Genomic DNA, 14,494 nt, shown 5'->3' on the forward strand with positions numbered 1-14,494 from the left:
CCTCCCATTTCCGGTCCCCGCCTCTCACAGCACCCACGCTCTCTACAAAGAGGGGAGGGGTTTGCAGACAAACCTGGGGCACCCCTCTTCCCAGCCATGCTGAGCTCACCTTACCTACGTAAACTGACACCCTTATGAATGCAGCCTTCGAAAGGCAACGGCCTTACAGGGCTGGGACTTCCCAACGACACCACATACTATGTGAGCCTAGCGGCTCAAAAAGAATTTTGGATTTTAAGTTTGTCCTTGTGTTTGCTTTTATTTTTGTTAACCCACAGAAGGAGAGAGGAGGTGAAGGGGCAAGGCCCAACCACATGCCCTGAACAGTTTCTGAGACGCACGGCTGTCCAGATTTGTTTTCAAAAGGCAATTTTGGGCCCATGTTTCAGAAAACTCCCTGGGCTGTCAATCTCTGTGTAAACAGCTTAAAAGTATTAGGTTGGTGCAAAAGTAATTGCGGTTTTTGCAATTATTTTTAACCTTTTAAAACGCAATTATTTTTGCACCAACCTACGAAAACCCTCCAGTATGTTCACCACGCAGGGATCCAACGCTCGCAAAACAAACCTGTTTGGAGCATGCCCCCCTAACAGAAGGCTGAGGGCTCTAAAGAGGCACCAACACACAGAGCCTCTGACTGAAACTTCACAAAACCCACCAAGTAACACTTCCAGGGATAGCCGTGCTGGCTAAAAAAACCCAAAAAACAAAAAACTTTACATAAAGAGGATCACAAAACACACATATGCACAGATGTGTGTGGGGGGGTCCCACGAACACCTGCTTCTTCTTTCCATTCTGGACAGACTGTGGACTGGACTGGAGCAGCCACGCAGCCTCCCGCTGCTCAGTCTTGGGGGACGCAGGGCTGGGTCACTGCTTGCCCGCCTGCCTGCCTGGCTTCTTTTCTGGCTGCCCTCTGCCCGTGCCCGGGATCCCGCCTCGGCCCCGGCCGCCAAACACACCTGCGGGAGAGAAGTCGGGGCTGAAGGGAAGCCGGGCTCCAGGGTCATCTAACCCCTCTGAGCCTCAGCAACCCCTCTGTAAAGTGGGGAGGGAAGGCTGAGAACCTTGGGTAGAGCATCTGACCAGGGCTGGCCATGGGTAGTGCTCCAGAATGTTCTCAGTGTGACAAACAGGACCAGGCTTCCCCAGGGTGCATAGGGTTTGAGGGAGGACGGAGGTCAGCCACAAGTCACACTGGGGCTTGAGGCAGGCTTCCTAGGAGAGTTATTGTTTAAGGGGTACTGTTTCTGTTAGGGATGACTCTGAGCAGGGGTGAGGTAGTGGCCAACTCGGAGGCTGAGGTCTGCAATGGGGACCCAGGACCTCCCTCGCTCCAGCACCACCCTGTGGGGACAGAGACCAATTCTGGCAGAGGCCGCCCCACCTGACCTCTCACAGGTCAAGAACAGCTTTGCCAAAGAGGCTTCTGGGAGATTTCCACCCGCCGCTCAGGGCCCTGGAGCCTCTTTGCAGTGACTTGAGCAGGCCACCTCGCCGATCCTCCCTGCAGCTCAGTCAGCAGTGGTGCCCCTCAGTGTGAAGAGCCTGGCCCTTAGGTACCGGATAGGCCCTGAGATCCCGGGGCCTCACTCATCCCCAGGCCCGGTGAACCCTCTGCCTGGAGTGCCCTCCCATCTTCTTCCCTGTGGCTTCCTCCTGACTGTCACGTAAGCCTGGCTGGCTCCAGGCCTGGCACTCAGGAGGCCCCCAAAGACAGAAGGGACAAAGACAGGCCACTCCAAGAACAGGAGCTTGACTGGGGAGGTGGGGTTTATAGATGGCGTCTGGGCTCAGCCCCCAGCTGACTGCACAGATTTCATTTTATGCCAGAGTTATCATCTTGGGGTTGTGGGGCAGCCTCTCCAAAAGGCGCGACCTTGACTTTGTATTGAGGAGTCATGGCAGGGGAAGGGTACTGTCCCAGGCTCTGAGCTGGGCTCCTAGCCAGCAGCCTGGTGAGGCAGGCCCTGCAGGACCCTCTCTACAGAGGGGAAACTGAGGCTTAGGGAGGTGCCACGTCCAGAGACGCAGGCAGACATCTTGATGGGGGGGCTTGAGGCCCAGGTCTGCATAGGCGCCAGGTCAGTATGCTGGGCTAGACTTAGTGCTGAGGGGGCACCAAAGACTCCGCCAGGACCTGGGGCTGGGGGCTGGGGTGGGGGCAGGCAGCAGCAACAGCCACTCCACAGAGAAGCCCTGTGAGTCACCGCCCCTTGGCTCTGTGTGTGGGGGGGGCTCAGAGCCAGGCCCAAGGCACCGTGATGGCACTGGTCAAGAATGTCAACATTTGGCTGGGATGGATGCCACGTGATCCAGCCACGTGTGTGTGTGTGTGTGTGTGTGTGTGTGTGTGTGTTGCCTACCTCGTCCGGCACCCCCCATGCCTCGGCCCTTCTGCTGCTTCTGCTGCTGCAGGCCACCACGCCCGCGGCCCTTGGCCACCACCTCTTCTTTGACCATGTCGATGATTTCGTCGGGGATGCGCAGGTACTTGATGGTGCTGCCCCGGATGTAGCACTCAGGCATCCGCCAGAACTTGTCCCCGTCCTGTGTCAGAGACGGGTATCTGAGCTGTGGTGGTCCCTACGGGGTGGTGCACATGGCCAGGGCGGTCCCAGGCCGCTTGCACCTGACATCACCCCTGCACTCTGCCAACGTCACAGTCCCAGACACAAGGCATGGAGGGGCTGCCCCCCAGCAGGGTCTCAAAAGACACTTGGCACCCACGGCACAGAAGGAAAGGCAGCAGGGCTCTGGGAGAGACGGCCTCCTTGGCTTGTCCTCCATTGAGGGATGGGGTTTGTTACCTGCAGCCCAAAGCCCAGAGTGGGGGGCTGCCCCACGCACCAGTCGCAGCCACAGCCCACCCAGCTCTTCCCTGTTCCTGCCCCTAGCTTTCACCTTCTGGAGCCTTCTCTACATGTCCTGACTCATTCATGAAACTATCTCCTGGCAGGGCATAGGACACAGGATAGAGACGCTGTGTGATGGGTGAAGAGGGCCAGGACTGGGGTGGGGAGGCAGGTCTGGGGCCCACCAGGGGCAGCTCGCCAAAATGTCAGTTTTCAGGGGAGCTAATTAAGGCTGGAGAGACAGGGAGGCTTGCAAAGTCACAATCCTGAGGTCCTGGTTTCTAGGACTGACTGCCTTCCCCCCATAGCCTGGGACCAGCACAAGGCCTTCCCCCTATGTCCCCTCCTGCTGCCCTTGGGCAGGAGCCCGGAGCCGTTTCCATCAAACTTGTTTCCCAGCCCTACCCCTGTTGCCCAGTGCCAGAAGCCTGGCACTTTCTCTTACCCCCGCACCCTTAGAAATCAGACCAAGACCTCTCTCTGCTTAGAACCCAATCAGGGCCTCCTTGGCTCAAAGACCAGCCCCAAACTCCTCAGTGTGGCTCCCAAGGCCCTGAGATCCAATCCCACCCTGGCTGCCCTTTCTCGGGCCCCGACTCGCCTTCCAGATGGAGCTTTCTGCAACACACACCGAGGGATTCCTGCCTCCAGCACTTTGCATACGCTGTTCCCACCTTTCCTGGTCCAGCTAAGTCTGGCCCTTGACAGGCCTTGCCTCCCAGCCTTCCTGAAACCCCTGGTCTTCCTACATGACATTCGCCTGTTCTGGCCCTGCAGAGACACTGAGCAGGTCACACAGAACTTTCCAGGGCCAATTCTTCTCATGAACGCACATGAGCCCCCAGCCCACACAGGAACCCTGAGAGACCCCGGGCATTCCTTTCCCAGAAAGGGTGGGCAAGAGGCCAAGTCTGTGGGGATACAAAGTACAGCCAGACAGAAACAGAAGGATTCTGTGGAAGCTCGAGGCCAGGGCTGGGGCTGGCTGCTCCGTGTTTGGTTCTCCCCCAGCCAAGGACAGGCTGGGCCCAGCTCGTCTGCTCCCCGTGGGAACCAGGGCTCACTGTGCTTTCTATGGCAGTAGTTTAGCGCTTCCCAGCTGGGGCTCCCCCTGGGGTCTCAGCCCCCGGGGTCTCTGGATCCTCTGGGCCATGCTCTGCCCAAGAGTATGAACCTCACCCCAGGCTCTCCCAACCGCCTGGTCAGAGGGGATTGCCCAGGGGAGCCCAGTGTCCGGGCTCAGCTGACTGTGGAAGCCCGACCAACATCACTCCAAGCCCGGCGGTTGGTTCTAGGTCCCAGAAGGGGACGCAGACCTGCCGGCCACGTGTACAAGGACACGTGCAAGGCTATCACTGAGCCACCGCCTGCTACAATGCCCCAGCGGAGCCTCCCAGACACTGGCTGCCAGGGGTGCAGCGTGGACACCAGGAGGGGGCTTCTAGCAGTCTGCCCGTGGCTGTGGAAGGCCCACGACGTACCAATACAAGCAGCAGGTCATGGAGCCATGTGGGGGAGGGGAGGGGTCATGGCCACCTGACTGCCCGTCTGGGTGTGAACCCTCCCCAAGGACAGGCCGGGGGTGCTGTGGCATGGAGAGTCCCAGGGGCACACTGCCCCCCCCCCGCCCCCCCGCGCTTCCTCTCCTGTACACTGGGAAGAATGGAGTCCAGGCAGAAGGACATGTACGTGCCCCGGGCACATTAGCAGAAGGGAGCCCTGTCTCCACCACCACCGTCCTCACCATCGTGTTTCTGGGGTCATCCCAGCACGTGACCCCAGGGACCATCCCCCAGCCCTGGCCTGCCCAGTGGTGCTTCTGGCCCTCTACTTCCTGGTTTCAGGCCTCTGGAGGTAAACAAGCCCGCTGGTTCTTGGGGCCACTCTCGCCCCCTGGTGGCCCGGACACCCCATGACCACTCCACCATGGCCCAGCCTGGCCTGGAGGCTCTACCCTCCACTTCTCCAGCAGGGACTTGTAGCCAGAAGCAGCCCCCCAGGCCTGAGTCCTTCCTGGTCAGGGTGGCAGCAGGGGTAGGGGGGCGGGGAGAACAGCTCAGTACCAGCCCCGGCAGCATCCCCACAGGTGCAAACTCCTCACCCAGGTGCAAAGTCCAGGGCACTGTCTTGGCACTGCCCCTCCACACCCAGCTGAGTCCCTCAGGCCCCGCCCTTGGTAGGATGACCTGTGCTAAGCAGAGAAAGCCCCCTCCTCCCCCCAAAAGGCCCCGGGCAGGGGACTTACCCATCTGGAGGAGAGCCGTGGAGGCTCTGTAAGCCCCCAATCCAAGTGTGCAGTTCCGGCCCTGCGGCACCCACTCCGCCTGCCCCCCAGCCCCACGTGATGGCCCAGGGCTTGGGCGCAGACTGTCGCAGAGCACTCACCCTGGACGTGCAGATCACCTCACGCAAGTTGATGTTCATCCAGTTGTCGCAGCTTACCAGGTGCCCGTTGTACGTCTCCCCATTTTTAAGCTCCACCAACTGGAGAGAAACAGGCCCCGAGTCAGCCAAGGGCCCCAAGGGAGGGGCAGCCCTGCCCCTAAGAGCCAGGTGACCGCCACCCAACTCCCCTCTGGACTCAGAGGCCATGGCATGCAGCGCTGAGGGGCCTGTCTCACAGGGACATGTTTTGCTTTATCTGCACACTTTGCTGGGCATTGGAGATTTTCTCCGATTAAACCATTTTTTCTTTTGTGGGAAATAAATCCCAAACCAAACAAACAAACAAACAACAAAGGCGGAGATGTGAAAAAGAACTAACTCAGGTATCTGCTGAAGAGAAATGAAGGCACTAATCCACGCAAAAATGCAGATATATGTGTTCACAGCAGCCAAATAGTCAAATAGCCAAAAGGTGGAAACTACCCAAATGTCCACCAACTGGTGAATGGATAAACATACTGTGGTCCTTCCACACGGTGGGATATTTCAACCATAAAAAGAAGGGAAGCTGTGACACGTGCCACAATGTGGATGAACCTCAAACACATCATGCGGAGTGACAGAAGCCAGACACATAGGCCGCAATGTTGTATGATCCCATTCACAGGAAATGTCCAGAACAGGCCAATCCTTGGTGACTGTCAGGGCCTGGGGGAGGGAGAGGAGTGACTGATAATGGGGACAGGTCTCCTTTTGGGGTGATGCAAATGTTCTGGATCTAGATATTGTCAATGTTCTAAATGCCACAGAATCATTCACTTTAGAAGGTTGACCTGTATGGTATTTGAATTACAGTGAATAAAAAGAAAGAACACAGAACGTTGCGACGTACCACACTGTACTGTGAAGGACAAAGGTAGTTTAGGAAATGATGTGCATCACATGATTCCCGTCTGTGCTTTAAAAAGTCACATTCACGTTTATACACACGTACATCACAGAATTAGCTAAGTTGCTGGGAAGATGAATGCAGGGGGCTTCCACTCTAAGTCTCTCTCACGTTTGACATTTTTAATAAGCACAGGTTACTTTTACAAGCAGCAGAAATGACGCTGGCCCTGACCCATGTGGGAGGGAAGAGAACACGCTGCTGCTTCGTGGACAGACGGGAAGCAGGTTTGGCTGGAGGCACCTACCTCACCCTTCGCCCAGTGTCCCCGTCCCTGTGCTGAGGCTCGTCCCCACTGAAACTCGCTGTCCCCGACTGCACATACTCACCATGGGGTGATTCTGAGCTGTCTTTAGCAGTGACAACGGGAGCTGAAAGGCAAACAAGGGCACATGATTCGTCTGTTTCATCGGTGCCTGGGAGCCCTGGCCTCTAGGCTGCGTCCCACGATGGCACCTGAGATGGTGGTGAGGGTGGTGCAGGAGTGCCCGTGCCTCACCCTCACTCTGTCAAACTCCAGGATACACACCTGCATCACCGTTTAGGAAAGAATATCTCAAGCGCCACCTCTCCTGCCCGAGGCAGCTGCCACCTGGTCCTGGTGCTAACCGTTCGGCATTGCTTTATAACTCACGCTGTACAGATTGCACACGCCTGACAGGTGAGGTGTGACCCACCATCTTACATGCCCACCATGCGGATTAAGAGCATCACAGAGTACAGGTCCCTGTGCAGCTGAGTTGTACTCAACGGACGTCTGAGATGCTCCAGGTCGGAAAGCTTCAGGGCTTTCATTTCCAGCATCGTATGTGGTTATCGTCACACTTTACAGATGGGGATACTGAGGCTTAGAGACTGAGGTTGTTTCCCAGCGCTAGAGCTCGTAAGCGACAGAGCCTCGCCTGACCCCATCTGTCGGCAGTCCCACTGGGACCAAGAGTGACTCAGCCAGGCCCCATGGGGAGTCCACCCCAATCTGAGGAGGCCACACTGCAGCTGGGTTTTCAAAGACAGCCAATTCACTGGGTGAGGTGAAGAAATATTCTAGAAAAAGTCTGTGGTTATTCCAAGAGATGGCCGATAAAGAATGGAATCTTTTAAAGTTCACCCAGATAAGGTGGGCTTTCAAGATATTTCTTTTCCATCATGACTGAATTTTCTTTTTATAACAAACGTGGTATAACTGGAAAAAAATCAGCTCTTCTCATTTTGGGAACACAAATCATGACCTGTACACTGGAACCGCATCTGGTTTTCTGGAAGGATGACTCAGGGGGCAGTGCTTAGGTCCAGGGTCCAAGGGCAGCCCATTCAGCATGATCAGATGAAGGTTCTGAACCGAGGGCCCCACAGCTGGGAAACTGCCTGAGGGAGGAATGAAGCTTCCCTGTGCCCTGCCCTGCCCTGCCCTCGCACTCCTGACACAATGCCGGCCAGCTGTTTCTCCACGGGGCGGAACTGGAAAGCCTCTCCTTGTGGAGGTCAGAAATGGGCCTCAACCCCTACAGGGTGGTTCCCCATGAACGGCTTGTTGGGCGGGGGCAGGTCCCATTTCCCACAGGCCTTCCCTGAGAAGTCACCAGGGGAGGTCCAGCGCCGATAGGAAACCAGGCCCAAGCCTGCTTCCTGCACTGGCTTCCTGGAAGGGCAAGATAAGGAGGAAGGGGCCATGTGGAGAAGAGGCAGCTGCTCCAAGGAGGGCGGGTGGGTGGGCAGACTGGGACCCCAACGAGGACCAACCTGCAGCTCCTGACCTCTCCTTTGGGTACACCTATATGACTCTGCGCCTAGGCTGCACAGGAAAAACTGGAGGCTCAGCCCCGCATGCAGGGCCATGCACCCAGGCCGCCTTTTACTATGGAGATACTTTGGGCTTTCCTGGGCAGTGGGAATCAAGCCCAAGGTGATGAGACACTCGGGTCCTCCTCCCACATCAACAGAGGGCACAGAATCAGGCTAGGCCCGGAAGGTGAGAATGAAGATGCACTCAGCGCAGAGAGGTAGAGAGATCGGCCCACGGACACAGAGCAAGGTCCTGGTAAAGCCGGTGAAAGTAGGCTGATGCTTGTCAGCAGGGGACCCACTGACGTCCCTTTATGGCATTCACAATCTCTATGCTAACGACAGCCTCTCAGGCTACCACCTCATCCCAGCTACTGGCAGCACAGCCCTGGAGGACCCACGGCCTCCTTGGCTGTCCCTGGCAATTCCCTATCCACAAAGCAGTGGACAGGACATCTGAAACGCAGAAGGCACCAGCACCTGCTCCCACCCCTCCCCTGACTTCCTGGCACACACTCCCCAGGCGGGCGACAAGGCCAGGCCTGACCAGGCTCCAGCAAACGGGCCTATGCTGCTCCTCACACAACATGCCCATCCATTCCTGCCGCCCAACCTTTGTTCCTACACTTCCCTTCCGCAGGCTGGTTGTTCCTCAAATGTCACCTCGTTTGGCCAGGTCCTCATAACCCCATCGAAGGAATGAGGTTTCCACCTGGGCCACCCTCTGCTGTTTCCATTATAGGACGCAGCCAGTCTCTAATTATCTTGTTTACTTGTCTCCCTGGCTAGACTTGAAACACCACGCCTCCTGCTAGACTGGAAAACTCAAAAGGTGTGGACTTCGTCCAGCGCCCAGCATGAGGCCGCGCACATGAGAGGGACTCAGTAAATATTTGCTGAACAAATACATGAGGGAAATGCACGCACTGCCTGGGAGGTCCATGGGGTGGGTGGGATGCCCGCCCCACCCCACAAAGAAGGAGAGGAGACGCGGGAGAGGTGGCATCGGGATAGGTCTCCACAGCAGCAACAGCGTGGAGCAGTGGCCATGTCTTGCCATCTTCTATACTATCCTCCCCAAACGGGGCGGGAGACAGAAAAGAGGAAGGGAAGGATCCCTGAAAACTTACAACTTGATGGGGAAGAGGAAGAAGACGTGTGAAGGGATCAAGGGAAACAGGAGAGGGCCGGACACCCAGTTCGGGGGAGATGGGACCTTTACCAGGAGCATGTGCAGTTGGGAAAGTCAGAAAAGCTTCAGGAAAGAGAATTCGTTTCTCTGGGCTTTCTCACAAGGTCTGGGGTCTGGTTCTCAGGTCTGGCTCAATCCAGAACTAGATCCAAAGGTTTCCTGAGGCTCCCGATTCGGGAAACTGTCAAGGATCACACCCACATACACACCGCGACCCCTGCTTCCCGCCCTGCTGTGTGAGCATGCCTTGTCCACCGGTGGACACGAAGGGTGTGTCATGCCTTGTCCACTGGTGGACACTCTTCGGGTTAAAGAAATGAGTCTGTACTTTGCACAGGCTGTTCTATACGCTGGGACTCTATCAGGGGTAAACAAAGCTCCGTCCAGTGGTTCCCTCAGGCCCACTTTGGCCTCCAGCAGAGGGATCGGGCCAGCAGGAGTTAGCAGGAAACCTCACCAACCCTTGGCTCTCAGAAACATGCAGCAACGCTGTCAAAGTGACTCAAGTGCTGACCGGCCAGGCGCAATTCCAGGAGACCCAACTTGGAATCCCTCTGTGGGGGCCTCCATTTCCTTGTCTACACACGGGGGCATGGTCACTGGGGCTTAGATCCAGAACTTCCACGATGTGTGAGCGGTTTGGCCTTGGAAGCTTTCTGTCAGGGCCTCCAGGTTTCCTTCTGTGAACTGGAAGGGGGCAGGAAGTGCACTCCTGGCTCAAAACGCTCCCTTCCCCACTGGAATGAATGACATGCTGTGTGATCCGGAGAAGCAAACCCCCTCTCTGCGTCTGTTTTCAGCCTGAAAACGACATTCACGGGGGGTTGTGCTAACGTTCTAAGAGCCTTGCAAGCCCTGAAATCCCCCAAATTGGCTTAATTTGAGAACTCAGGCGGGCCCCTACTTGCTGGCGCTCCAGCTTTCAACCATATGAGATTAGACTGGATGGGGGACGCTCGGGGACACCTCCCTGCCCGAAAACTCACTCTGCTGCATTCACCGGGCCCCACCCTCTCCGGCCTCAGTTTCCCCGTTTGCAAAATGGGAAGACTGCGGCTAGGCCGCTATACTGTAAGTTCCCAGAGACTGGGTGCCTGAGAGAGCAACCCCCCTCCCCCGCTCTCTCCGGCCTCAGTTTCCCCGCCTCAGGCCGAGGGGCAGGAATCGAGGCGCGGAGTGCACGCTCGGTCCGCGTAGCCCCTGCCCCAGCGCCCGCCCCAACAGCCTTCAATGGCCGCATCCCCTGCTTCCCGGCGACACCTTGCCATCGTCCTGCCCTCACCATGGTGTCGGCGGGGACTGGGCACGCCGGCCACTTCCGACGCCGCCGCCGCTCACGCGCCCGCCAGTAGCCGAACCGCCGCGCGCCACTAGGCTAAACTGGAGTGGCAGCAACGCGAACCAGTCAGCACGGGGCTTAAGGGACTGGCAACAAATCCGCGAGGAGTAGGGCGGGGCCTGCTAGGCACAAGGGGCGGTGCGGGCCGTGTTTCTGCCGAGAATATGGGGAGAGCCGTAAAGTGCCGCCGTGAGTGCTGCAAAAGCGAGGCAGAGCAACGTGCAGCGGGGCCGAACGCCTCTGGGTAAGGGCGCATGCGCAAGTGAAACCCCTCTTCTGGGTTCCGCGCTGTGGGCAAAGCTGATTATTTTTTGCAGTTTGCAAATGTAGAAACTGAGGCTTAATGGTAATTAGGAAGTAACTTCGGGCTCCTACTCTTCTGATTCTCATTATTGTAGTTGATCCCTGTCTAAGGCACGTCTTTTGGTATATTGGAATCTAGACTGTGCTCCTTGGAGCCTTAGTTTGCCCTTCTGTAAAATGGATGTAATGATAGTGTCTGCTCTAGAAGGTTGCCGTAAGGATGAGACGATTTAAGCCGTGTGAAAGCACTTCTCGGACAGCGTCCGGCACATACTAAACACAAGCACACACTTAATGCACAAGCGTGCAATAAATATTTATTGAGCACCTACTATGTGCCTGCTCTTAGGAACACAAGTGTGCAAACCTGACAGCTGGCCCTCCTCAGGCTTAGGAGCCCTTTGGGGAGACAGACAGTAAATAAAATAAATAGGCGTATGTATCAGTTTCCTTGGGCTGCTGTAACAAATTACCTCAAACGGGATGGCTTAAAACAATAGAACTTAATTCAGATGTCTGAAATCAAGATTGTCAGCAGGGTTGGTTCCTATAGAAGGTTCTGAGGGACAATTCAGCCCATGCCCATAGGCTTTTGCTAGTTGCTGGCAATTCTTGTAGTTCCTTGACTTCTAGACACATCACTCCAATCTCTGTCTCTGTCTTCACATGGCTTTCTTCTCTGTGTCTGTCTAAATCTTCCTCTGCTTTCTATTATAAGGACAGTCCTTTCTCTTAATAGACCCACTCTAAATACAGAATAATGTCATCTCAAGATCCTTAATTACATCTGCGAAGATGTTATTTCATATAAGGTCATATTCACAGGTACTGGGACTTAGAACTTACATGTTATGTTAGGACATATCTTCTTTTTAAAAAAAATATGGAACACTTCACGAATTTGTGTGTCATCCTTGAGCAGGGGCCATGCTAATCTTCTCTGTATCGTTCCAATTTTAGTATATGTGCTGCTGAAGCGAGCACTGTTAGGACATGTCTTTATAACCAGGGTTACTGTGTGGATTGATCAAATGTGGAACCATATAAAGTACAAGGCACCATTACCCCAGGACCAACAGTTGTCCTTCATGTTTTAGTTTGGGGTCGCTCCCTCCCCCAGAAGCCAGATCCTGAGATGAGGACTCAAAAGCACAAAGTGTACATAGGGGGTGACTCCTGGAAGCCCCCATTGGGGGTGAAGACCTGACACAGGGAGGGAAGGATCCCTGCAGGGGGCACCAATGGGTAGGTGGTGCAAAAGGCAACTGGGGGTCGGTCCAGCTGGGGACCTCAGGGAGAAGCATAAGAACTCATGTTTCATCATTGTCCCATCCGTGGGCAGGGCAGCTGGGGCACTTATTCTCTAAGTCCCATCTGTCATCAGCTCAGGGCTGCTTCCAGGGAAGCTGGCAAGGCCTGGGATGTGTGCAGGACACTGGTAGGTGGCCAACAGTGATGTGATAATTGGGTTAGAGGGATCAGGGTGACCAGCCAAGGCTTGTTCGTCCAGGGTAAAGGCCGCTTGATGTAAACAACAGAAATTGAGTACAGGATATGTCCCCTCATTAATATGGTGATGGGAGTAGGAAGAAAATCTTGTGCTGGTTCACCCCTTTCTGACTTTTCTAGACTTTTCTATGTGCAGAGGCTTTTTCCTTTTGCCCATCTGGCAAAATCCTATTTATCCTTGAAAACTCTGCTTGGGTGACCCCTTGTGGTGGATTCTGGTAACTGCGTTTATTGTCAGCCCTTTCTACATAGGGATGGCCAATCAGAGTTTTCTGTCCCCCTGACCGTAGTGATTGGTTAAATTGATAGCACGTGACCAACCAGGGCTAATTAGAATCTCCCTTGAAAAGGATACTGAGGGCTGGGAGGGAGAAGAGTGCTTTCCATGGAGGTCGTTAAAAGTGAGATGATGAAATAGTGAGATTCTCCTGTTTAGTGAAATAGATTTATAAGTGAGAAAGTGTAAGCCCAGTGCCATCAGGATCCAGTATACACAAGAATCCAACATACATAAGAGCTACTCAGTGGACAGGGATGCAGGGTTTGAGCCCCTGGATCCAGCTATACCTGAAACCATTAGATCTGGCTTTCCACTTATATGAGTCCAAGAAGTTGTCCTTTGTTGCTTAATCCCCTTAGAGTTTAGACTCTGTCTCTGGCAGGTGTCATAACCTGCACTAACGCATAGCTACTCCATGAAATCTTCAATGGCTGACCCCCCAAATCAAATCATCCCCTCTCTTATACTTTGAACTTCAGTACCTTGCACTGATTTTCATCATTACCCAATTTGTGCCACATTGTAATTGCTCATTTGCACGCTTAGGCCTTCTGGATTCTGACATGTAGGAGCTAAAAACATGAGAAGTTGTATGGGCCACTATTTGAGGCAGTCAGCATATTTCCTCCTCCCCCCTCATCATGGACACATGCCCCACGCTTAACCAATCAGAAGGCTTCCCTGGGATGATGCTGGAATTGCAGAGCTGGGGTAATGTGAGTCAGGTACAGAAATGGCCATCTCTCCACCTCAGAGTCTTGGCCCTGTTTAATCCTGGATCCAGTTGTAGCTGATGCTTCATAAATCCTATCCTTCCCTATCCCTTGTACTAATACAATTTTTTAAATTCCAGTTTCAATTGTATTTCTGACAGCAGAAATGTAAAGAATGAGGACTAATGTACCTATCACACTCACAAAACTACCCTACCCTTCACTAAAAAAAATAATAATAATAAAAAAGCAAGGTTGTGGTGAAACCAGTTAACATACATTTCCTTTTAAGTGGGGAAAAAAAAATTGGCATTATGTCTCAAAGCCCATAAAATTGTCATGCCCTTTCTGAAAATTTATACTGAGATCTTGCAAATGAAGGGAACCACTCTGCCGAGGCCTTGCAACAATGTTGCTAATTCTAAAATAGCAGAAAGAACATAAAGGTCTGACAGCGGTGGATTGGTTGAGTAAAGCATGGTTTATCCACTAGACAGAATATTTTTCATTCATTAAAAATTATATGTAGGGGCGGCCAGTTAGCTCAGTTGGTTAGAGCGCAGTGCTCATAACACCAAGGTTGCCAGTTTGATCCCCACATGGGCCACTGTGAGCTGCGCCCTCCACAACGAGATTGAAACAACTACTTGACTTGGAGCTGATGGGTCCTGGAAAAACACACTTTAAAAAATAATGATATGTAAATCCTCCCCACAAACCCCCCAAAGATGGACTTAGTGACTCACTTCTAAAGAATAGAGAAAGGGGAAAAAAGTAACTTAATAGAGACTTAAATGGTAGAGACCCCTGGCGGATACCAGTAGTGAGCTGAGGGTGACCTCCTAAAGATATGTCCAAGTCCTAACCCCCAGAACCTGTGAATGTGACCTTATTTGGAAAAAAGAGTCCTTTCAGATGTAATTAAGTTAAGGACCATGAGATGAGATGTCTGGGATTTAGGGTAGAGCCAAAATCTAATGACTGGTGTCCTAAGAGAAAGGCAGAGAGAGATTTGAGACACAGAGAAGACAGAAGCAGAGATTGGAGTGATACAGCCACTCGCCAAGGAACAGCAGGATCCCCCAGAACCCGGAAGAGACAATGGAAGATCCTCCCCTAGAGTCCCCAGAGGGAATGTGGCCCCGCTGACACTTGATTTTGGACTTCTTCCCTCCTGAACTTGA

General features: G+C 53.9%; 1 protein-coding gene across 2 annotated transcripts; it reads right to left on the bottom strand.

Annotated features, from left to right (window-relative positions):
- Nucleotides 1-236: 236 nt before the first annotated feature.
- Nucleotides 237-10,559, bottom strand: LSM4 (LSM4 homolog, U6 small nuclear RNA and mRNA degradation associated). 2 transcript variants are annotated; one of them, XM_081075449.1, is made up of 6 exons: nt 10,449-10,559; nt 9,413-9,967; nt 6,522-6,563; nt 5,244-5,342; nt 2,370-2,553; nt 237-965 (listed from the first exon to the last, which is right to left on the bottom strand). In XM_081075449.1, the coding sequence occupies exons 2-6, from the start codon at nt 9,443-9,445 to the stop codon at nt 874-876; spliced, it is 450 nt and encodes a 149-aa protein (XP_080931575.1). In that variant the 5' UTR covers nt 9,446-9,967; nt 10,449-10,559; the 3' UTR covers nt 237-873. The 2 variants fall into 2 exon arrangements, with proteins under 2 accessions (XP_080931575.1, XP_080931576.1); XM_081075450.1 differs by lacking the exon at nt 9,413-9,967 and having other exon boundaries at nt 10,449-10,552.
- Nucleotides 10,560-14,494: the final 3,935 nt, after the last annotated feature.

The sequence above is a fragment of the Rhinolophus hipposideros genome, assembly GCF_964194185.1.
Source record: "Rhinolophus hipposideros genome assembly, chromosome: 16".
Lineage (NCBI taxonomy): Eukaryota > Metazoa > Chordata > Mammalia > Chiroptera > Rhinolophidae > Rhinolophus > Rhinolophus hipposideros.